Genomic DNA, 25,934 nt, shown 5'->3' on the forward strand with positions numbered 1-25,934 from the left:
AACTGCCTGGCAACAGGCCGTGATTGGATGGCTTTGGAAACCACATGACAACAGAGGAAACCACATGACTACAGAGCCTGACTGATGGCAGGCTGTGATTGGATGGCTTTGGAAACTGCCTGGCAACAGGCTGTGATTGGTTGGCGCATAGACCGCCCCATGACCGGATTGGCTGGTCTTGGCTATATAAGCTGTTGTACTAACTCATATAAGCGAGACTGCGGGCTGCTCGCCTCAGGCCTGCTTTCACCTGACTCCCAGGGTCTGTGTGGTGACTCCGCGCCTCTTGCCCCCACCATGCTCCTGCTCTCAGAAATGAATCCACTGCAATGTTGTTGAGAAATCATCTGCAACAGGCAACATATTAATACTAGGCCTAATACTAGGTATTAGGGCTGGCATTGTGACCTGGTACGTTAAGCTACCACTTGTGATGTTGGCACCCCTTATGAGTGCCTGCTCAAGTCCCAACTGCTGCACTTCCAATCTAGTTCCCTATGAATGGGCCTGGGAAAGGAGGAAAGATGGCCCAAATTCTGGTTCTCTGAACCCATGTGGGAGACCTGGATGGAATTCCAGGCTTCTGGCTTTGGCTTGGCCCAGCCCTGGCCATTGTGGCTATTTGGGGAATGAACCAGAGGTTGAAAGATTCTTTCTCTCTCTCCCTCTCCTTCTCTCCCACCCTGTCAATAACTCTGCCTTTCAAGCAAATAAATAAATAAATAAATCTTTAAAAAATATACTAAGTATGGATCTATGAAACTAAGTATTGTGTGGAGGAATATGGAATGTGTTGTGTGTTGGCATTGAGGAGGGAGAGCAATGGCTCCACAGACCCAGTTTAGTCCCAGGGACACCCAAGTTACTTAATTAGTTTGATTTTCCATTATTTATCTATAAAATGGGAATAACAATACCTAAAAAGTTCTATTAGATAGGTTTAAGAAGAGGAAAAACAAGATGATGCATGAAATGCCTAGCAATTATGTATATGTAGTAATTCAGAGCTGTTATTATTGGTAAGAAAATAATAGTAGTCATGTGATAATAAGTGCAATTTTATTTTTTGTAGTTATTTAATATTTTATAGCTATGTGTTTTTTTGACAGGCAGAGTTAGACAGTGAGAGAGAGAGAGACAGAAAGGTCTTCCTTTCATTGATTCACCCCCCAAAGCTATGGTTTTAAAATTAATTTACACAGCAAATACAGAAAATCATTCTTTTTTTTTTTTTTTAGGGTAACAAAATATAGCTATGTTTAATTTTAGAATCTAAAGCAGGAAAACTTTTTTGTAGATAATAGAAATAAATTATCTTACTGTATTTAGAAAAAGAGTAGATAAAATTGCAAATGCATCCATCCGTAAGGCAAAGCTTGTTCTCAAACTTTGCAACGTTTTGATGAATTATCCCAATTTTTTCTTGAGTATTATTTTGCTGTTTTCATGCATTTTATAGTCTGCTAATGCTCAAAGAAAATAATGCCAACTTTATGAAAAATTTGGACATGTTTTTAAAGATTTTATTTGTTTTTAATTTATTTGAAAGACAGGGTGTTGTGATGTGACCCAAGTGTGAGAGGGATAGCTGAGAGAAGTCTTCCATCTGCTGGTTTACTCCGCAAATGGCTACAGAGGCCATAGGTAGGCCAGGCCAGGATTTAGAAACTCCATCCCAAAATGTGGGCCACCTTCCATTGCTTTCTTAGGCACATTATCAGGCAGCTGGATCAAAAGTGGAGCAGCCAGGATTCAGACTGGAGGTCATATGGGATGCTGACATCGCAGGTGGCAGCTTAACCTGCTTTGCCACCACACAGACCCCACAAATTGTTTAGAAACTGGCATCCATTACCTTCTTTTTTTCTTCCACAAACTGAGGAAATTTGAGATTGTTTTTATTTTACTGGCGGAATATCTGTTACAGTCTTACTAGAATTACCAGTTCAGGAATAGAGTTTGAAGTGGCTACTGTTACTAAAATTACATCTGTTAATACTTAACCTTCCAACCCTAACATTGTAATTTTATTAGAATGTGCTTGGAAAAAGTGCTAAATTGGGCACATGTAGGCCCTGGTGTGAGATTGGTCTCTTTTTCACTGTGCTGTTTGACAGTGAGCAAGTCAAAACCTTTGTGAGTTTTTGTTTCTTCATCTTTCCTTTTTCTTCCCCTGACCATGCTTTCTCGAACTTCTAAGTAATCCTTAGAATATTCCTTTTGTATAATTAAACATTGTTTTAAGTGTTAACCTGCTTTATTGTATGTTTTATTTGAAAGTCAGTATACTTATTTTCTCCAAAGCTGGGGAAGAAAAGGCAAAATAATCATAGAAACAGAATTATTTAACATTGTGTATTTTTTGGGATGGGACTCATAAACAGTGGTTGTGTGAATTGTTACTTTTACTTAGATTTAGCTTCCATATTGTGCATTATGAAGCTATAGAAATGAAATATGTAAACTATGGATGCATACAGTAATGTGTAATCTTTCAGACTTTTAACATGTATGTTTTTACTTTACCCATAAAGGAGTCTATGTAAACTAGCTAATTATGTAGTAGCTGTTCTTGTTCCCTTCTTAATGCTCTATCTAAAGTCTGCATTCAGAGTATGTGGTAGAGTTGGTGATGTGTACATAGAGTGTCATGGTAATGAAAGTTCCCAGATTTAGGAAATGTGTTCATTCTTATGTTGCTTTGGGCTTAAGATGATAGTAAATCATGATGCTATTTTTATATTCATGAAAATTATTTGCTGGCTATTCACTTTTTATGTTGATGTATAATATCATTAAAATTTCTAAAATGTAAATTGTTGCCCGTATACTTTTGAGAATAACACCTTTTTAGACTTGTTTTTGTTTATTTGAAAGGCCGATTGACAGAGAGGGAGAAACATTAAAAGAGAGAGAGATTGAACTTTCATCTGCTGGTTCACTTCCCAAATGACCACAATGGCCAGGGCTGGGACAGGCCTAAGCCAGGGACCCTGAACTCTAGTGAGTGGCAGGGGCCCATGCAATTGAACCATCTTCTGTTGCTTTCCTAGGTGCGATAGCAGGGAGCTTAATTGGAAGTGGAGCAGCCTCCACTGAAACTGGCTCTCCCAAATAGGATGCCAGCATCCTTGCAGCTGGTGACAACCCACTGCACCACAATGCTGGCCCCATAAGGCTTTTTATTGTTAACACTTTATTTTTGGCAAAAGAAATAGGCTTTAAAATTTAAGATAGCATTCCTTTCCATATTAGCTGGGTCATTCTGTTTTGAATTTTAACGTTATACATATTTTTCTTATTTCAAAAATCTTGATGGATTTTGTGATTAAAAACTAATTGGGAAGTTTATTTCTTATTTCAAAGAGTTATAGGGGGTGGGGGTGGAATCTTTCATCCACTGATTCACTCCCCGAGATGGCTACAATGGCACATGCTGGGCCAGGCCAAAGCTAGGAACTTCATCAGGGTCTCCCACATGGGTGTCAGTGGCCCAGATATTTGAGCCATCTTCCACTGCTTTTCTCAGGCCATTAGCAGGGAGGTATACCAGAACTGGATCAGCTGCAACATGAACTGATGCCCATACGGCATGCTGGTGTCGCCGGCAAGTTTACTCACTATGCCAAAACACCGGCCCCAATTAGAAACTAATTTAACACAATAACATGTTTTTTGTGTGTGCGAAAACTTTGCCACTTTGCCAGGAACCCCCAGGGTGAAGATTTTATATTCTTAATAAATTCTGCTTTCAAATAGGATAAGGAAAATAGTTATTACTCTGTTTTTATTTTCTTTTTTTTTTCTAAAAGGTGATATTGAATGTATACCAGTCATATCAGATTCTGTGCAAGTCACTTAGGTTATTTTGTATAATTTGACATAAATTTCATGAAATGTGTTCTTCTGTTGTTTCCATTTTAGGTTGACAAAGTGAATTAGAAGGTATAAGTAGCTCAAAAATACATTGCCAGTAAGTGGTAGAGCTGGTATTTGATTCTGGACCTGACACACACTTAATGATTATGAATTACTATATGGATCTCATAGAGGAGATTCAGTAAATATTTATGGAAAAATTTATAGAAAAATGAATGTCATATCATAAAAATAAAACCAGTCAGTGTGTTTTCTTTTTACAATCTACTGAAAATTTATATGTTGCTAATTTCTCCCTTATCCCATAGGAGAAAAGACTGAAAGAAAGAGAAGCCAGAAGAGAAGCCAACAAGAGACAAGCAAAGGTAAGAGTTTCTGTGCTTGTGGGCGTGAGTTTGAGTGTGTGTGTGTGTGCCGATATATACTTACTTTTTACAAACTCTATTAAGGAGAAATTGGCAAGATGCATTCATATTTTAATAATAATGTCTCTAATGTATTAATGTCTGTAATGTTACAGTGGGTTTTAAATCTACTTTTCAATGTATATTTTATGTGTATTTATGTTTTTTAGTTGGATTTAAGCTCATGTAGTCTGTTAATTTATATTTGATTGGGTTGTCTGTCGTGCAAATGAAAAATGCCTAAGAGAGTTTGTTCATTGGGCTTTGCCCTACTGCTCCTACCTTCTATTCCCCTTATAGTTAAACAATAATTTTAAGCCAACAAGTACAATTACTCTCATATATATAAATATATATATGTATGTATGCACAATCATAGATATCATCCATATGCAGCTGTGATTTTTATCTGGTTATGTTTGACACTGAGTTCAGCTTCCATATACGGAGAGCATTTACTAGAAATGGTTTCCTAGAACCGGGGCTGGGTAACCTGTGTCATTTCTCATGGTATATCTCATTGTGCCTGTACCTGACTAGTCATTATTTCTTCCTGGCAATTAGCAAAGGTCTGACTCCATTGAGTTAACTCAAGATGTTTTAGTCATCCCCCCCCCCCCCCCCATGCTGGCCACAGCACTTAGAGAGCAAGTCATGGTATAGTACTGGGAGTGGGAAGCAATTACTCTAAGGCATAAGATGAAAAGACTGCTTATATTCTGCATTAAATATGACTGTGTCTTCAAAGATGCCTGAAAACAAGAGCACTGGTATGTGCAGCTTGACTGCTAAATCAGATAGTGATTTCTGCCTATGCTTTTAAAATGGAGATATGAATTACCATGGCAGAGAAATGAAAATCTAAGGGCTATAGTGTGAGAATGTTAAATTTAGGAAGAAAATCTTAAGTCTAATAAAAAGCATTGGATACTTATGAATATTGCATGTTCAGTATAAAAATAAACATATTTTGTTTCACTAAGAACTTGATTTCCACACATAAAAATGTAAAATGAGAAATGTAATCCAGAGCCAAAAGAGAGCCCTGTTATTGTATTTCTTTTGTGTTTTTTTTTGTGCATATCTGTATGTACAGTTGGCTGTCTGTGTCCTGTGTATCCATATCTGTGGATTCAGTCTACTGCAGATCAGAAGTATAGCTAGGCCTGCAGTGGTTGAATTTCTACTGAAAGCCTTCCTTGATGTCACTGTTCCCAAAATTATACATTTTGAACAACTATCAGTATAGAATTTATGTTGTTAGCTCTCTAAGCAATCTAGTAACGATATAGTAGTGAGGGACCTTTTTTTTCTGCCAAGGGCTGTTTGGATATTTATAACATCATTCAGGGGCCATACAAAATTATCAACTTAAAAATTAACCTACAACAGAGTTACTGAATTTTGAGTCCTGCCTTGACAAGGCCAGATCAAATAATTTTGCTGGCCTATATAGCTGACTTAAAGTCACTGGGAGTTTGGGCCAGTATTGTGGCACAGCAGGTTAAGCCACTATCCGTGAATCTGGCATGCCATATGAACAGCGATTCTTATCATAGCTGCTCTACTTCCTATCCAGCTCCCTGCTAATGCACTTGTGGGAGACCCGGATGAAGCTCCTGGCTTCAGCTTGGCCCAACCATGGCCATTGCAGCTGTTTGGGGAGTGAACCAGAGGATGGAAGATCTTGATATTCCTCTCTATACCCCACCCCCCTTCTGTCTCTGATTTATTTATTTCTTTATTTAAAGAATTATTTATTTATTTGAAAGAGTTAAAAGAGAGAAAGAGGGAGAGACAGAGGAGAGAGATCTTCTATCCACTGGTTCACTCCCCAAATGACCACAACAGCCAGGTCTGGGCCAGGCCAAATCAAGGAGCTAGGACCTTCTTTCAGATCTCTCTGATGGTTCAAAGGTCCAGGGACTTGGACCCTCTTCCAGTGCTTTCCCAGGCACTTTAGAAGGGAGCTGCCAGGTCTCTAACCAGTGCCCATATGTGATGCAGGCATTCCATATGGCAGTGTAAACTGTTGTGCCACAGTGCCAGCCCCCTCCCTCTCCCCTCCCTCCCACTCTCTCTCTCTTTCTTTTTCTCTTTCTCTTTCCTTTTCTCTCTCTAATTTTGCCTTTCACATAAATAAATCTTTAAAAAAAAGCATATGGAGGACATGCATAGGTTATATGCAAATTCTGTACCATTTATGTGAAACAGTCTAGAGCATCTGTGCATTTTGGTATCTTTGGGGGTCCAGGAACTAATCTCTTATGGATACCAAGGGACAGTTGAATTAGAAATATGCTTTACTTTTTGTACTTACTGATGCTGAATGTTTGACCTTTATAGTGGCTTAAGCTTTCAGAAATTACTGTCACCCTTGGGCTTACCTTCCAGATCCCTCTCCTTTTATTCCCTTATAAATTGGTGTAGATGTTTGATTTTAGTACTGTGTTGTTGGAAAATAAATCAAAAACTGTAAAGGCTGTCAGAGTTAGGTGTTCCACTGGGGCTGATTTCTATCATTAAATGTTTAGTAAGACAATCCCCTCCCTCCACTCGCCTTCTCCCTCCCACATCTGTCCTGTGTGTGTGTTTCCTGAGAACTCAGGAAAGGGACTAACTGTCTAACTGCTGAGGATGATATTGGGAACAAGATGAGTTCTTGTTGCTTACTTATCTTTGCTGCTCAGCCAGGAGCCTTACATCGAGGCTGTTTTCTTATTGCACCAAACAGGTGAGTTAACTTCTATCTTAGAGCCCTGAGAACTCAGAGATGGTGATACTCTAGTAATAGTGCTATGACCAAAGGGCTGAGCGGCCGATTTGGAGTGACAACTCAAACATTTCTCAAGACATTGAGGACTGGCAGCAGGGACAGGTGCAGGCTAACTGATGGAGCCCAAATAATTAGATTGAATCAGCTTTTCTACATCCAGCTTCTTTTCAAATAATAGTGACAGATGATGAAGGCTCTCCTGGCTTCTCTAGTGTCCTTTAGAAATAGACCAAGCATTTCTTATTTGGAGAGACTTATGAGGGTTATAGCCCAAAGTTCAGTGATATCTACCAAAAATATTCTTTGTGAATGATCAGCTTTCCTACTAGTGTGTATTCTTTTGATAACAAATATATTATTTTTAGAGTGAACTTGTGTTCTCTTGAATTTTCTTATTTAAACATGATAATTGTATGACTTGTGGATGTTGCCTTCTGAGGCAGTGTGGTCAGATTCAATATAGAACATCCTTTTAATCCCTGAACCTACAAGATATATGAAAAGTGTCTCAATGGTAAAAGGAATGAATATTTGCAGAATTATTACGTGAGCAAATGTAGTCTTACCTCCTTATAGCTGTTTTAAGGAATTGGCCGTGGAAACGGAAAGAGTCTTTTACGTTGTTTTGTGCTTCATATAGCAAACCTCATGTGGACTCTAGAGGACAGAATGTTTTAAAAGATGTTGGGGAAAAATGTTTGAATGAAAATTAATGGAATTATCCTTATTTCCCAAAGAAGAGAATTTAATTATGATGTGAGTTTTCAGTTTTAGAAATGATGCTTACTGGTTGTTTCTTCCCTGGCACATCAAGAGTATTTCTTTTATTTATTTATTTATTTATTTATTTATTTATTTATTTATTTATTTATTTTTGACAGGCAGGGTTAGAGAGAGACAGAGAAAAAGGTCTTCCTTTTCCATTGGTTCACCCCCCAAATGGCCGCTACGGCCGGCACGCTGCGCCGATCTGAAGCCAGGAGCCAGGAGCCAGGTGCTTCCTCCTGGTCTCCCATGCAGGTGCAGGGCCCAAGCACTTGGGCCATCCTCCACTGCCTTCCCAGGCTACAACAGAGAGCTGGACTAGTAGAGGAGCAACTGGGACAGAATCTGGTGCTCCAACCAGGACTGGAACCCGGGGTGCCGGTTTGCATAGCAAACTTTGTTTAGCTGAGAAGTATTTGAATGCACAATAGAATTGCTTTAACAGGATATTGTGTATTCTCATATCTTAAAATTTTTCAATGAAATCTAGAAAAGTAGTTGCAGGAATGATCAGCGGGCTACATTGCTTTTTGGGTTCAATAAGGTTGCATAATCCTGAAAATATAGCTTCACCTTGTTGTGCAGCTAGACTTCCTCTTGATTTGATGGTCACAAGTACTTTTACTAATCTCTGCTGACCAGAAGGATGTTCCAGAATTGTAAGAAAAATGAACAGTTGTGCTGAAAATTGAGCAGACAGTCCTCAGAAATACGTCAGTACAAAGGTGCTTTTGAAAAGAAAGTAGGATTTCTTAAATGAAAATATAAGGTTCATGACACTTATATATTGACTGTGAAGCAATAAAAAGTAGGAAACAAGTACTGACACACTGGAAAATGTAAAGCTGCTTTGAATATATTATAGATGATTCTTATAGTTCTAATGCTTTTATGTGGGAAAAATTATTAAAATAAGTATAGTGTTATATATTTTGAGGTTAAAATTTTGTAGACACTGAAGATTTTAACTTCAACAAATTTTTTTTTTTTTTTTTGCTTTTGCATTTGAAGACCCTAGTCTACTTTAGTTATTTAGCATATAGTGGTTTTGGGAAATAGGTTGTTGGATACCTAAAGTGGTCTTGTTCTATCAGAAAATTCATTTTGAAGTTAATTCTCTCAGGATGCAAAGTCCAAAGATGTAGAATTTGTGTAACTTTATAACTTTAATAGCCCTGAGAGATGTTCTGGACTGATTTTCCAATGTACTGGCCTTTAGTGACTTTTCTAACCCAATAATAGTTTCATAAAGCAAAGATATATTAATTCATTTTGGTAGTTTGTCCTCCTTGCTTTTGTGCTTCCAACATACTCTTCCATTTATGAAATAATTATAATTCTTAAAAAAATCATTATATTCTGTGATGATATTTTGGGGGCCCTACAGGAGAGGATGAGAGTATTAGTTGGGCAGGGCTTGAGGCTCTGATTTCATCTTTGAGGCAGTCCCCTCTTCCCCTTTTTTGGCCTCTGTGTATTGAGATTTTGTTTGTATAAACAAAATTTACTTAAATGTATACATGGGTCCTTACTATTTCAAAAGTGCCCAAGTAGAGCAAACGTGGTTGAATGATTACTTTCTCAATGGCACTGTTTTCTTTTGTGGCAGAACACGTGCATGCACCTTGGTTCCCTGAATATTTGTTTCCTGTTAGTGTTAATTGCCCTAAGTTTTGTATTTCTTCCCCCTCCTCTGCCCACTACAGAAACAAATGGCATAGGCTACTTATGGAAAATTACAAACAGTCAATACACTGAGTAAGAACAGTGTTATAGGCTGAGGATGTACCATTCTGGGCTTTTTCCCATCTTGTGATAAATGAAGGGTGTATAGTGCATGATCACTTCTGATTGCATTTTTATTTGTATGATCCTGTGTAATCTTGACCTGAGCTATGTAATGGAGGGTATGAATTAACACAGTTCTTAGTATAGGTTGTCGCTCCCCGTCTTCGTGGAGGAACGACACAGGACCCTGCGCTGTTCTTTCGTCTGCTCGGCCCTTCCCGGGTTTGCTGCTGGTTCTTCCCGGGTTGGCTGCCGTCCCTTCCACCTCCGTGGAAGGGCGGTTCCCCCTGGCCACTTTCCCCACTTCCGCAGGGGAGCGGCACACCGCCGGCTGGCTCTCTCGGGGGCTGCACAGGTGTTCCCCTTAGATGTTCCCCTTAGATGTTCCCCTTAGATGTTCCCGGTGCATGCCGTCTCTCTCCTCCTTTATAGTCCTCCTCCACCAATCCCAACTCTGCTACCCACACGCCGAGTACGCTGCTCTCCTCCAATCAGGAGCAAGTCCTACAGTTTATTGGTTGAACTGGAGGCAGCTGTATAGAAGTTCTTACTCCCTTCTCAGCGCCATATTGTGGGAGAGCAGATGCATAGAATAAGTCCCAATTCCAGTAACTTAGTCTAGTCCGAGTTGCTCCCCACAGATCCCCCTTTCTTTTTATTTTTTGGCGTTGATACGCGCCTGTCTTCGGTGTCCCGCGGCACACACTCTGCTCTACTTGCTAGAGTTGCCACAGGTTCTTACAAGTCCTATCAATCAGGCAAACCGAATCCGGGTCCTCTCTTCGCCATGTTGTGAGGAGGTTTTTAGGCGCTGATGCGTGCCTGTCTTCGGTGACCTGCGGCTCATACTCTGGTCGAGCCGCCTGCTGGTGCTTACCGCCTTACTAATCAGGCAGACCGAATCCAAGCCTTCTCATTGCCATATTGTGGGGAGGCCTATTGGTATTGATCCGTGCCTCTCTTCGGTGACCTGCAGCTCATACTCTGGTCGAGCTGCCTGTTGGTGCTTACCGCCCTAATCAGGCAGACCGAATCCAAGCTCTCTCATTGCCATGTTGTGGGGTGACTTATTGGTGTTGATAACGTGCCTGTCTTCGGTGACCTTCGGCGCATAAGCTGCTAGCCGCCCGCAGGTGCTCATCGCCTCACTAATCAGGCAGACTGAATCCAAGCCTTCTCATTGCAGTATTGTGGGGAGGCCTTTCTATTTCTCTATTTCTCTATCTCCGGGCATTCCTATTTCTCCCATTTTACTTCTGTCTGCCAACATTCCTATTTCTCTCATTTTACTTCTAAACTTCTGTTTCTCTTATCCCTGCGGCTTCCCGGCGCCCGCCCCGAGGCTGCTTCACGGCTCTGCGCGGCTTCCCGGCGCCTCGCCGCCCCATTCACGCCCCGTGCTCTTTCTGCACGCGGCGGCTTCCGCGAGTCACACAGCCCCAGCTCACGTCTCCGCCACTAGTATTCAATCTAAGTTCCCCGGGCTAACCTGGCGAATTCAACCCAGCTCACGTTTCCGCCCCACGATCTGGCTTCCCGTCCTTTGCTCCCCGGGCTAATCAGACGGATCCCAACCTGGCTTACGTTTCCGCTTCTGGTTTCAACTCTTCGCCCCCCATTCCCGGGCTAACTTGAGAATCCCAAAAGTGGCTTTTGTCTCCGCCTCGGCCTGCCCCCTAACTTCAATTTCCCTAACATTTTTCTCTACCCGGTATGTTTCCCCAAGCTTTCCTCCAACAATACTCCTCCCTCATTTCTCCTGGCCTCTCCCCACAGTCCGCATCCGAGTCTGTTTGTTCTAGCTTTCACTTTCGCTTTCGACCTTAGAGATTTCTCCCAGCTTCCCCCTGTAGTCCGTATCTGAGTCTATGCCTAGGCTTTCAATAGCTTCTTCCGGCACCTTTTTCGTCCGGCTTTTCCCTAGGCTGTTTGCTAGTCTCTCTCTCTCCGGTATTTTCCCATTTCTTCCCGTTTCTTCCCTCCTAAGTTTTCTATCCGTTCTAGGTTTCCAATCCGAGTCACGGCACCATTATGTCGCTCCCCGTCTTCGTGGAGGAACGACACAGGACCCTGCGCTGTTCTTTCGTCTGCTCGGCCCTTCCCGGGTTTGCTGCTGGTTCTTCCCGGGTTGGCTGCCGTCCCTTCCACCTCCGTGGAAGGGCGGTTCCCCCTGGCCACTTTCCCCACTTCCGCAGGGGAGCGGCACACCGCCGGCCGGCTCTCTCGGGGGCTGCACAGGTGTTCCCCTTAGATGTTCCCCTTAGATGTTCCCCTTAGATGTTCCCGGTGCATGCCGTCTCTCTCCTCCTTTATAGTCCTCCTCCACCAATCCCAACTCTGCTACCCACACGCCGAGTACGCTGCTCTCCTCCAATCAGGAGCAAGTCCTACAGTTTATTGGTTGAACTGGAGGCAGCTGTATAGAAGTTCTTACTCCCTTCTCAGCGCCATATTGTGGGAGAGCAGATGCATAGAATAAGTCCCAATTCCAGTAACTTAGTCTAGTCCGAGTTGCTCCCCACATAGGTCATCAGCCTGTGAACATTGGAGGGTAAGTGCTTTTTCCCCTCACATCTTATCTGTTAAATGATCTCATTATAAAGCAACAAATAAGACATGAATAATTGTTGGTAGTAGTCATTGCCAAATGATTATAAGTCTTGCATTTATTCATTTTTGGTAGTGCTTTATTATAAAACCAGTTTAAGATTTCCTTTTTCATTTTGGGAGGTAAAAAAGCCTCATTGCAGTACAGTAACTCATTTAATAGTGCCCTAAATGAGTCCTTTGGTTTCTCCAAGTTAATTGCTCAAATAATACCTTGTTTTAGTGCTATAGTAAGATCCATTTTAATATCCTTCTACTGTTTCAATAAGTGACAGTCTTATAAAGGCCTTCCCCTTAATAACTATTTAATAAGGTGGTTATGAGTCTGGCACCTTAGACCGCTTGGCCATCCTGACACACTATATAAGTTAGCTATGAAAACCCACATAAGTTTAGCTTTTGTTGAGATTCTAGTGTTGGTGTGGTTTGCCTAGGGATTAATATTAGGCTGTTCTTCCCTTTGGTGATAATTTAGAAAGAAATAGATTGCTGTGCTTGGACTTTTAACCTTTTTATCCTGGCGTATTTAAGAGGTGTTTTCAGTGTTTTGTTGTTGTTGTTGTTTTGTTTTGTTTTTCCTTGGAGAATTGTTCATCTCTATTCATGACAATTAGTACATAAGTACAGGAGAGGGAAGAGTGTAGTCATGATGTCATCCTCATGATGAATACTTGCTGTTTTTTAAGACTCTGCTCAAAGATCATCTCTTTAGGGATAGGTTTTAGGAAGGTTTTTCTGACTATCTCAGATACTAGAAACTCCTGCTTTTGAAACCTTTAAAGTTTACAGCTCTTAGTTGGATACTGTCTATCCTAGACTCAGCTCTAGATCTTTTTCCTATCACCACAGTGCTTACCTCATAATTAGCACTTACTTGTATCAATGGCTGCCTGGCTGAATAAATCAGTGAGGATTCTAGAGCACAAATACAAAATGTGTAAATTTTTTATTGAAGGAAAACACATAAAGCTCACAGTTTTCACTGTCTTTAAGAATACTGTTCAGCTGCATTACATATATTCACATTGCTGTACAACTAAGATCACTATCACCACTATCCACTTCTACCACCCTCTCATCACCTCAAACTGAAACACTATACCCATTAAACAGTAACTTCCCCTTCCCTCCTCCCTCTAGAGCCTGTACTTTTTACAGAAAAACTTACATTCCAAATTATTATTTAGCAGACAAGAAACTGAAGAGCTTTGATGAACAGATGATTCTATGTCTTGCAGTTAAATAGCAGCAAAATTGGTTTAGAACCCACATTTCTTGGTAGTTATGTGTATGATTTTCATCCTACTGTCTATGTTCTTTAGAAAGATGTAGAAAATACCAAATACCAAAGGGCACTGTGCGTTGCTTTAGGGCTTTGCTAAATTTATTTTATTTATGAGATCATAAATAAAAGCACAATAAAAAGTTACTAATACCATATTATTGGTAGTACTGTAGCAATCTCAGCACTCACAAATTATAACCCAAGTTTCTATAGCATCAGAATTTTTTTTTTAAACTTTTATTTAATGCATATAAATTTCCAAAGTACGACTTATGGATTACAATGGCTTTCCCCCCATACCGTCCCTCCCACCCACAACCCTCCCCTTTCCCACTCCCTCTCCCCTTCCATTCACATCAAGATTCATTTTCGATTATCTTAATATACAGAAGATCAGCTTAGTATACATTAAGTATGGATTTCAACAGTTTGCTCCCACACAGAAACATAAAGTGAAAAATAATAGATGATTTTTTAAAATGATGATGAAATCAGAGCAGACCTATTGTCATGTTTAATCCCAGTGAGAGTCAAGTTGGGAATTGATAAATTGATAATTTCTTTTTTTTTTTTTTATAGAGGATCAGTTTAGTATGCATTAAGTAAGGATTTCAACAGTTTGCACCCCCATAGAAACACAAAGTGAAATATATTGTTTGAGTACTCGTTATAGCATTAAATCTCAATGTACAGCACATTAAGGATAGAGATCCTACATGAGGAGTAAGTGCACAGTGACTCCTGTTGTTGACTTTACCAATTGACACTCCTGTCTATGGCATCAGTAATCTCCCTATGCTCCAGTCATGAGTTTCCAAGGCTATGGAAGCCCTCTGAGTTCTCCGATTCTTATCTTGTTTAGACAAGGTCATAGTCAAAGTGGAGGTTCTCTCCTCCCTTCAGAGAAAGGTACCTCCTTCTTTGATGGCCTGTTCTTTCCACTGGGATCTCACTCGCAGAGATCTTTTTGCCAGAGTGCCTTGGCTTTCCATGCCTGAAATACTCTCATGGGCTTTTCAGCCAGATCCGAATGCCTTTAGGGCTGATTCTGAGGCCAGAGTGCTATTTAGGACATCTGCCATTCTATGAGTCTGCTGAGATTCTCACTTCCCATGTTGGATCACTCTCCCCTTTATTTACTCCATCAGTTAGCGTTAGCAGGTACTAGACTTGTCTATGTGCTCCCTTTGACTCCCAGTCCCTTCACCATGACCAACTGTGAACTGAAACTGATCACCTGGAACAGTGAGATGGCATTGGTACATGCCACCTCGATGGGATTGAATTGGAATCCCCTGGTGTGCTTCCAACTCCACCACTTGGGGCAAGTCAGCCTGAGCATGTCCCAAATTATACATCTCTTCCCTCTCCCATTCCCACCACCATGTTCAACAGGGATCACATTTCAGTTAATTTTCAACACTTAAGAATAACTGTGCATCAATTACAGATCTAAACCAGTCATATTAAGTAGAACAGATAAAAAAAACTACTAAGAGGGATAATGTATTTAGTTGTTCATTAACAGTCAGGGCTATGCTGATCAAGCCACCATTTCCCATAGTGTCCACCTCACTCCAACAGGTTTCCCTCTTGGTGTTCAGTCATTTCAGAATTCAGAATTTTTTTTTAAGATTTATTTATTTATTTGAAAGGCAAAGTTAGAGAGAGGGAAAGATAGAGAAGATCTTCCATCCACTGGTTTACTCCTCAAGTGGCTGGAAAGCTAGAGCTGGTCCAGTCCGAAGCCAGGAGCCAGGACCTTTTTCCATATATCCCACATGGGTACAGAGGCCCAAATACTTGGGCTGTCTTGTGCTGCCTTCCCAGGTGCATTAGCAGGGAGCTGTATTGGAAATGGAGCAGCCAGGACTCAAACTGGCACCCATATGGGAGGCTGGCATGGCTTTACACTCTACACTACAGCACCGACCCTGCATCAGAATTTTTAATAGCATTACATTTGCCAAAAGCTTTCAAAAGTGGGTATGGCATTGTTTTTTTCTTTAGAACAAATAGTTGCAACACTGACAGTAGTTTTGGAGTGTAAGTCTCATGGGCAGGATCCAACATAGTGGTGACTAGTAGCTGCTATCATTCATTGACTGCTTCCCATTTTAAAAATACTGTGTCTATTTTAGTCCAGTAAGGCTGCTATAACAAAAGAACAGAGGCTGGGTATCCTAGAAACAAAGAGAAACTGAATTTTCTCATTTTTGGAGTCTGGGAAGTCCAAGGTCTTGGTGCCAGCAGATATATTTTCTGGACAGGGCAGCTTTTGTGTTCATGGATGTTGTGGTCTTCATGTGGTGCATGAGGCATGGATAGCATCTCCTTTGGGCCTCTTTTTAAGGGCTTTAATTCATGGGGACCCAGCCCTCATGACCTAAATAGCTCCTGAAGACCTTATTTCCCAATTCTATCATGTTGAGTAGTAGGGCTTAAATATATTATTCTTAAGGACCACAGGCATTCAGATGACTTGGTGACTCAAGGCTTCCCAGGTAATATTGCTTTCATGCTAACAGACAGGGTTGTGATTACTAGTATAATTATCTATAATTATCTCCATTTTGTAGATGAGGAAATTGAGGTTTATGAAGACTAAGTAACTTTCCCAAGATTACACAGCTAGGAATTGGCAGAGCCAGGACTCAAATCTACTTTATGTGACTCTGAAGCCTTGACTCTCAAATACTATGCCGTATGTGTTTTCAAGGAAATTAACAGTGTTCACATTTTAGAATCTCAAAAGCTAAAACAGAAATTGCAAATATGTAGTTTTGTATCCTGAAACTGCTTTTATCTACAATTAGTTTCCTTTTATAGATGGATACATTGAGAAACTGAACAGTTAGTTATATAATCATCATGGAATACAAAATATCATGATTTTCCTATTAGCTGCTATAAAAACTCACTATAAATCCAGTGGTCAGGCTTTTTCTTAAGGATGAAATGTTAGGGTTGGTGTTGTAGCACAGTGGGTTAAGCTACTGTCTATGACACTGACATCCCATATGAGTACTCGATTTTTGATTCAGCTCCTTGCTAATGCTCCTTGGAAAGCTGCAGAAGATGGAGCCAAATACTTGGCTCCCTGTCACCCACATTAGAGACACTGATGGAGTTCTAGGCTCTAGGCTGCAGGCTTCAGCCATTGTGACCAGTTGAGGGGTAAACCAGTGAATGAAATATCTCTTTTTCTAATTTTGCCTTTCAAATAAATAACATGGAACTTAAAGAATGAAGTATTATGAAACATTTTACTATTACTTCTAGTACAATAAGACAAGATAAACTTGCCTAATCCACCTATATTTCTTGATTTTTATGCATTTTCCCTCTGCCTACGTTGTCTCTTGATTGCTGCTTGTTTCTTGCTATATTTCCTTTTTGAAGCCTTTCTTTGTCTCCTACAAACAAGTTTAGGAATTTTTTGCTTTCTGCACCACTATATTCTTGTACATTGTTTTGCTGTGTTAGTTAGTGATTGTCTTATTTCCAAGCTGTAAACTCCTTGAGAGCAACAACCAACTGTTTATCAAAGCTGGCACATAATAGATGATCTGTAAATAATTCTGAATCAGTGAAATGCAAGTATATTATTTCTTAAAGTCAACATTTTGCATGTTAATGCAATATCAGCTATAGACTCCTTGAAATCCCACATCTGGACCTGTCAAATATATTGAAGTTGCATTGGTGCATTTACGTTTCGGCCAGATTGAGAGCTGGGACACTCTCAGTTCCAGTTGCTGCCCCTCCTCTCCCACCTTGTTTTAAACAAATCCATTATCTTGTGTTAAGGTTATAGAGCCTTGCTTTTAAGGCAGAATGTGAACTGTGTCATCATTCAGGATCACCTTAGAATGAAACCATACTGTATTTACTAAGACTTAAATAAATTCTTAAAGGATGAACTTTACTAGTATGTATGTACTGATTCTGCCTTTATTCTTTCCTTTTATCTAACCTCGAGGTTCTCGACTTTTAATGTGGTTTTATATACAGAACTATATTTATGTATATACATTGTTGGTACTATCAGGGATATTCTAGGGTAATTTGATCATTTTGATTTTCATCTTGCCTGTTGACTTTGGAACTTAACCCCCATGAAAATTGAAATTTCACTCTGCTATGCAGTTCCTTGCTCATAAATATTTGCTAACTGATCAAAATAACTGGATTAGGGTAGTGTTGTGGTGAAAATGTATTGGATGCCATTGAACTTAAGTTGCCTGAATAATTGTAACCTCACTCAGATATACTTTGATCATGAAAAAGCAAGCACTAAGATTTAGATTTGTTTCCACTGCCTCACTCTGGCTACCGTTGGCATTGCTGTGTGTTAAGGGTGATCTTGGAACATGTTGTAGACAAGCTTTAACCCTAAGAATAAAAAAAAAAATAGTTTTCAGAAAACAAATCAGACTTGTTACTTTGAAAAAAATTATTAATTTGAAAGGCAGAGATAAAGAGAAAAGGAGAGAGAGGTAGAGAGAGGCCTTCCATATGCTGGTATACTCCCCAAATGGCTGCAGGGCTGGGCCAGGCTGAAGCCAGGAGCCAGAAGCTTCCTCTGGGTCTCCCACGTGGGTGGCAGGGGCCCAAGCACTTGGGACATCTTCCGCTGCCCTTCCAGGTGCATTATCAGAGAGCTGGATCACAAGTGGAACAGCTAGGACTTGAACTGGTGCCTATATGGGATGCCAGCACTGCAGGCAGCGGCTTAACCTTCTAAGCCACCACAGCAGACTCGATATTTACTTAACTTCTAGTGTAATACCAGCTTACAGCAGAATTTTAATGACTATTTCAAAAGGTGTTCCTCTAATACTTTTTAGAGAATGTTGTTTCTTTTAAGAAATTGGAAATTGGCCGGCGCCGAGGCTCACCAGGCTAATCCTCCGCCTTGCAGCGCCAGCACACCGGGTTCTAGTCCCGGTCGGGGCGCCGGATTCTGTCCCGGTTGCCCCTCTTCCAGGCCAGCTCTCTGCTGTGGCCAGGGAGTACAGTGGAGGATGGCCCAGGTGCTTGGGCCCTGCACCCCATGGGAGACCAGGAGAAGCACCTGGCTCCTGCCATCGGATCAGCGTGGTGCGCCGGCCGCGGCAGCCATTGGAGGGTGAACCAATGGCAAAGGAAGACCTTTCTCTCTCTCTCTCTCTCTCTCTCTCTCTCACTGTCCACTCTGCCTGTCCAAAAAAAAAAAAAAAAAAAATTTGTAAAGTAAAATATTCTAACCAGGTAAACCAAGGGGGAGAAATATAGCAGATTTGAGTAGGTGTCACAAAGCCCATTTGTATCTCTGCCTATGCTATAGACGAAAGTTATTATTAAGTGGTCTCAGACTCTGCTCAGTTGGGTGGTCATGAAGGTCCATTCAAGTAAATGTAGCAAAACAATTAATCCTCTGATGCCCTTTATACCTACTCATCGTTTATTTGGTTTATCTCAATTTGGAGACATTTCGACATTTGTATGCTAGAATTAGAAGTCTATAGACACATTTTCTCTAAAAGAACAAATTCTTTTTCTTTGAATGACTGTGGTCAGTTGGCAATTATGTGGCTGTGTGTTACTGCAACAGTTATATATTCTGCTTTGTAGAGACTGACAGTTGGAATCATTGGCACATATTTGTGTGTGTGTGTTAACATTCACTGATGGTCTGCATCATGAGATAATATTTTTAACTGTTAATAAAGCTATTGCTGATTGTTGGATGATTATATATACCTTGGTAATTTCTCACATAATATACAAAAATATCAATTGTATAGACTTTTAAAACTGTATGCAGATCTTTTGCTCCTTTTTTCTTGTTGTAAAAATTTTGCTTCACAACCCCAACTCCTGTCATTTATAAGAAGGGATAGAAGCAACGAATAGCTTTAAGACTTGATTTTAGTAAATCTCAGACTGAAGTACAGGAATCTGCGATCCTCCAAATTATTACCCGAAATTTTCTTTTTAAAAGATATACTTATGTGAAAGGCAGAAACAGAGAAAGAGAGACAAAGAGACCTTTAGATCTTTTGTCTGCTGGTTCATTCCCAAATTGGCTCCAATGGCCAGGGCTGGGCAAGGCTGAAACCAGGAGCCAGGAACTCCTCTTGGGTCTCCCAGATGTGTGTCAGGACCCAAGTAATTGGAAAAAGAAATGCAGAAACTGTAAAGAACTATCCGAATTCTGTCTTAGAAACCAAGATAGAGAATTCTTTCATCTTTATTTTTTGTCCTTAATTTTCTGTCCTTCAGATTTCATGTTAATTTTTTCACCTGGATTATGTGAAGCATTATCTAGAATATTCTGAAGACAATGGTGGGTTGTGAGTCTCAGAATTTCTCTGTGTGTATTTGTGTATAAAATTGCTTTGACTCTTTAAGCTTTATTCTCCTTATTAATAATATGACCACTTTGGAAAAGTGTCTGACTGTATCTGCTAGGCTGAACATATGTCTGTTCTCTATCCCACATGTCCTCTCCTAGGCATATACTCAAGAGAGAGATTTTCACATCTACACCAAAATAGTTCATATAGCAGCATTATTTATAGTTATGAAAATCTGAGAAGAATTCAATTGCAGGGTAAATGCATGGTGAAATAGTCTTACAATGAATTAATATAAAACTTTGAGAGAATCACTGTTAAATACAGTAAGAATAAGAAATTTCACAAACATACTATTGAGCAAAACTTTTAAAGAACTTCTTGTAAAAGCAAAAATAATGTTTTGGAGGCTGGCACTCTGGCATACTAGGTTAAGTCTCAGCCTGTGGCGCTGGCATACCATAAGGGCGCTGGTTTGTGTCCTGGCTGTTCTGATCCAGCTGTGTGGGAAGGTAGTGGAAGATGGCCCAAGTACTTGGGTGTTATACTCACATGGGAGATCCAGAAGAATCTTCAGGCTTCTGGCTTCAGATTAGCCCAGTTCCTGCCATTGTGGCCATTTGGGAAGCGAACCAACAGGTAGAAGACCACTTTCTGACTTTCCCCTCTCTTTCTCTGTAACTCTGCCTCTCAAATAAATAAGTAAATCTTTAAAAAAATAATGTTTTGTGTCCGAGTCAGCATAGTAGGGTTAACTTTGGTGAAAATATAGGGACTTTACTTGAATAGAATATTACTAAAAGGAATATTAAGGAGGATTCTAGAGAATTTAAGTGTCCAGATTTTGTAATCTGAGTGGTAATCACATGGGTTGTTTTCTTTCTGGGAGTTTATCAGACTGTAAATTTAAGATTGTGCACTTTTCTGAATGTATGTTGTACTTTTTAAGCTTCAGTTTAAAAAAAATCATGTTTTAAAATAAAGAGGTAGAGCTATCTATGTACTTTTAGCCTAGGTGTTTTAGTTTGTAGATTAAAGAATATTAGGGGCAAGTGTTAGAGATAGCAGTTAAGGCAGCACTTGGGAGGCCTGCATCTGTATCAGAATGTCTGGGTCTGAGTCCTGGCTAATGTGCACCCTGGGAGGCAGCAGGTAATGGCTCAAGTAGGTGGTCCCCGCCACCCACATAGGAGACCCAGATTGAGTTCTGGGCTCCTGGCTTTGGCCTCACTGTGTCCTGTTGTGGGTATTTGAAGAGTGGTCCAAAAACAGAAGATTGGTGTCTGCCTCTGCTTTTCATCTAAATAAAAAGTTAGAAATAATAAAACATTTAAGAATGGTATATAGATGGACCAGCATTGTGGCACAGCAGATAAAGCTGCTGCCTGTGATGCTGCCATCTCATTTGGGCAATGGTTCATCTCTCGGATGCTCCACTTCTCATCGAGCTCCCTGCTTATGGCCTGGGAAAAGCAGCAGAAAATATCCTAGGTGTTTGGGCCCTTCCCACCTATGTGGGAGACCCAGATAAAGCACCTGGCTTCTACCTTCAGTCTGGCCCAGCCCTGGCTATTGTTGCCATCAGGGGAATGAATCATCAGTTGGAAAATCTCTCAAATTCTGACTTTCTAATAAATATTTTTTTTAAAAAAAGTGTAGAGTATAATGGGTATTAGGAACCTTAGTTCTTTGAGTCATTCATGTTTTATAAAAACTATGAAAGAAAATTAATGATTTATAATCTTAAAAAGCACATTTATATTTAAATTCCCTTATTTCAGTGTGTGCTCTTTTACCAGCCAAAAGTTATTAAATGGGTTTTCCCAAAGAAGAAAGTGCATTTTCTTTGGCTCTGATGTACATTAAAAAAAAAAAAAAATCTGTTTTTTGGAAGAATACAATAATCATTGTGCTATTTAGAAAGTTTTAACCTCTTTGAGTTTTACAGTCTCTGCGCTAAAATTAGATGATTTAGTAGTCTTAGAGGTCTTTACTTTTCTTTTTTAAAAATTTTTTTAAAGATTTATTTTATTTATTTGAAAGAGTTAAAGAGAAAGGCGGGGGCGGGGGCGTCTTGCATCTGCTAGTTCACTCCCCAGTTGGTCGCAATGGCCAGACCTGTGCCAATCTGAAGCCAGGAGCCAGGAGCTTCTTCCAGGTCTCCCACGTGGGTGCAGGGTCCCAAGAACTTGGGCCATCTTCTACTGCTATCCCAGGCCACAGGAGAGAGCTAGATCAGAAGAGGAGCTGCCAGGACTAGAATTGGCGCCCATATGGGATGCTGGCGCTTCAGGCCAGGGCTATAACCTGCTGCACCATAGTGCTGGCCCCAAATAAATCAATCTTTAAAAAAAAAAAACAAAACTAAAAACAGGTGATGAAAATGAATGGTCCCTGTGTGTAACACTTGTAACTTCTAGAATTGAAATTGAGTAGTAACGGATCACGGAAATTCTGAATGATCCAGAGCTTGAAGGATCATCAAATCAAAGAAGTGATTATTTGGGAGTCATTTTCATTTGCATTATTTTATTCTTTCCATGGACTTGAGTTAATCATACATTTTCTATGTGTATCTTGTGTGAATTGGTATTTATTCCTTTCCTTTCACTTTGTGTAGATAATCATCAATTCCAAAGGTATTTACTGAGTCTCTTGTATGTTTGCATTGTACCTGATTGATGCTAGAAGTTTTCAATTTTAATAATAGATAGGTAGACACTTTCTTTAGTGCATCCCCATTTTTATCTTTCTTTAAGTGAATAAGTCTTTTGTGATTCCAGATTAAATATTAATCTTGAAAAATGTTAGAGAAATGATATGAATATGAGATCCCAGTTCTATCAAGAATCACTTTGCTTTTTTATCTTTGGACTGTGTAAGATTATCACTGCTAGAATTTAGATTATTTTACCTTTCTTGATTTTCAGCTGTGTACATAAATTTCCCCCTTACTATAGACATGTTTGAGTTTTATTTCATAAAGTCTTCATATTTCTTTTGATTGAAAATAATATATACTTTTTTTTTTTTTGACAGGCAGAGTTAGACAGTAAGAGAGAGAGAGAGAAAGCGCGATCTGAAGCCAGGAGCCAGGTGCTTCTCCTGGTCTCCCATGCGGGTGCAGGGCCCAAGCACTTGGGCCGTCCTCCACTACCTTCCCGGGCCATAGCAGAGAGCTGGACTGGAAGAGGAGCAACCAGGACAGAATCCGGTGCTCCAACCGGGACTAGAACTCTGGATACCAGTGCCGCAGGCAGAGGATTAGCCTAGTGAGCTGCAGCACTGGCCGTTATATGTAAATTCTAAACACTACTGCTGTTGATCCCTGCTTTCTGATGTTCATCTCCAAGACTTTTGTCTCACTCAGCACAGCTAATACGCAGCAATTTTTGATTCCCTTTCAAGGAGAACTGAAAGTAAAAGTAGGAAGAAAGCAAGTTTGCGTTATTCCTAAGCAAAAGAGAAAATCAGAATGGATGAGACTGTGGTTTATGTTGTCGGCTCATCAATAATATTAGACCACAGGTTTGGGGTTTAAGAGCATGTGATTTGGAGATAGGAAGTTCAGGTTGTGTCATTACCAGTAAGTTTTGGCATCCAGGGGAATCATCTTTCCTTGATTTCCTCTTCTGTAGAATAGTAACAGTTGTGTGGTCTATGTTAGCTTTCTGGAGCTCTTATGAAGATCATAAATGCATAAGGGACTTTTGAGCTGTGAAAAGTTGAACCACCATTGTCAGTGTTTTTATTTTGCCTTTTTAGCCTGGTTTGTTCTGAAACACCCAAAATCTAAACCAGTGGTTCAATCAGGTCTTGATGTGTCTTGAATCCAAGTCACTAAAAGGTGTCTTAAAATGTACATATCTGGTTTATTCCATCTTCACCTTCTCTGCATCATAATCTTTGAGGGAGGGAGATTATTTGTAGGTGATCAGGCAGTTTATATATAAGATACTGCCATCATCCCATTAAGAACCGGTGATCGAAATCCAGTTAAGCACCTGTGTACTTACGACCCAGATGTGTGAAGCTGTTTCCATTTTTGACTTGTGACTTATGTCATTAATGGCAGAAAGTTTACTAGAAGACATGAGGATAAATGTAAGCAAGTCCAGTTTTATGAATCAATTATAACTCAGCACAACCAGTAGTTGTTATTTATTATCTATAGATGCTCTAGTTATCTCTCAGTGAGCCTGATGGCATGCAGGTTGGCATGTTTCGTTCCTGCTCAATTCGTTCCTGGACAGTGTCGAAAACCAGTGCTAGGATGCAAGGGAATGGGAATATGAGCAGTGTTTACTCAAAGTTTGTGTGACACAGAGGCTGTAAAGATTGGCAAGTACACCAGTGGGTCCTATTTGTTGGATGAAGGAAAGAACTTTCTGAGGGGCCACACTGGAAGAAAGAGCCTCTGGTGTGATAGGTGGAACCAATGCTGACCAAAAGTGTTTAATGTCCTGGGAGCATGATTTCTACTCCTGGTGCAGGCAGAAGTTTACTGTGTAGCCTTGAGCAACTCTCTCTACTATGGTTCAGATTATTCTGGCCTGGATGTTTTGCAGGGCTCCTTTCAGCTCTGTACTTACATTTCTTTTTTTTTTTTTTAACTTTTATTTAATGAATATAAATTTCCAAAGTACGACTTATGGATTACAATGGCTTCCCCCCCATACCGTCCCTCCCACCCATAACCCTCCCCTTTCCCACTCCCTCTCCCCTTCCATTCACATCAAGATTCATTTTCGATTATCTTAATATACAGAAGATCAGCTTAGTATACATTAAGTAAGGATTTCAACAGTTTGCTCCCACACAGAAACATAAAGTGAAAAATAATAGATGATTTTTTTTAAATGATGATGAAATCAGATCAGACCTATTGTCATGTTTAATCCCAGTGAGAGTCAAGTTGGGAATTGCTAATTTCTTTTTTTTTTTTTTTTTTACAGAAGATCAGTTTAGTATGCATTAAGTAAAGATTTCAACAGTTTGCACCCCCATAGAAACACAAAGTGAAATATATTGTTTGAGTACTCGTTATAGCATTAAATCTCAATGCACAGCACATTAAGGACAGAGATCCTACATGAGGAGTAAGTGCACAGTGACTCCTGTTGTTGACTTTACCAATTGACACTCCTGTCTATGGCATCAGTAATCTCCCTATGCTCCAGTCATGAGTTTCCAAGGCTATGGAAGCCCTCTGAATTCTCCGATTCTTATCTTGTTTAGACAAGGTCATAGTCAAAGTGGAGGTTCTCTCCTCCCTTCAGAGAAAGGTACCTCCTTCTTTGAAGACCTGTTCTTTCCACTGAGATCTCACTCACAGAGATCTTTTTGCCAGAGTGCCTTGGCTTTCCATGCCTGAAATACTCTCATGGGCTTTTCAGCCAGATCCGAATGCCTTTAGGGCTGATTCTGAGGCCAGAGTGCTATTTAGGACATCTGCCATTCTATGAGTCTGCTGAGATTCTCACTTCCCATGTTGGATCACTCTCCCCTTTATTTATTCTATCGGTTAGTGTTAGCAGGTACTAGACTTGTTTATGTGCTCCCTTTGACTCTTAGTCCTTTCATTATGATCAATTGTGAACTGAAATTGATCACTTGGAATAGTGAGATGGCATTGGTACATGCCACCTTGATGGGATTGAATTGGAATCCCCTGGTATGTTTCTAACTCTACCATTTGGGGCAAGTCAGCTTGAGCATGTCCCAGATTATACATCTCTTCCCTCTCTTATTCCCACTCTTATGTTTAACAGGGATCACATTTCAGTTAATTTTTCAACACTTAAGAATAACTGTGTATTAATTACAGAATTAAACCAGTCATATTAAGTAGAACAGACAAAAAAAACTACTAAGAGGGATAATGTGTTAAGTTGTTCATTAACAGTCAGGGCTATGCTGATCAAGTCACCGTTTCCCATAGTGTCCATTTCACTTCAGGAGGTTTCCTTTTTGGTGTTCAGTACTTACATTTCTTTTAATTTAGTAACTGATGAAATAATCCTTGTCATTTTTATATCCTAAGCTTCCTGTCTAATATTTGCTGGTGTGTCGCTTATTCTGTATAGTAT

At 40.1% G+C, this 25,934-nt stretch overlaps 1 protein-coding gene across 3 annotated transcripts in view; it reads left to right on the top strand.

The window, feature by feature from the left end:
• The window catches only part of DDX10 (DEAD-box helicase 10), a 292,747-nt gene that overhangs the window by 186,526 nt on the left and 80,287 nt on the right, over positions 1-25,934 (top strand). For all 3 annotated transcript variants that reach the window (XM_002708478.6, XM_089333648.1, XM_089333667.1), the window contains exon 16: positions 4,188-4,244. In XM_002708478.6, coding sequence (XP_002708524.4) covers positions 4,188-4,244 — 57 coding nt within the window. The remainder of the gene's footprint in view (positions 1-4,187; positions 4,245-25,934) is intronic.

Source organism: Oryctolagus cuniculus, chromosome 1 (genome assembly GCF_051225735.1).
Source record: "Oryctolagus cuniculus isolate XC-2025 breed Fujian yellow rabbit chromosome 1, ASM5122573v1, whole genome shotgun sequence".
Classification (NCBI taxonomy): Eukaryota; Metazoa; Chordata; class Mammalia; order Lagomorpha; family Leporidae; genus Oryctolagus; species Oryctolagus cuniculus.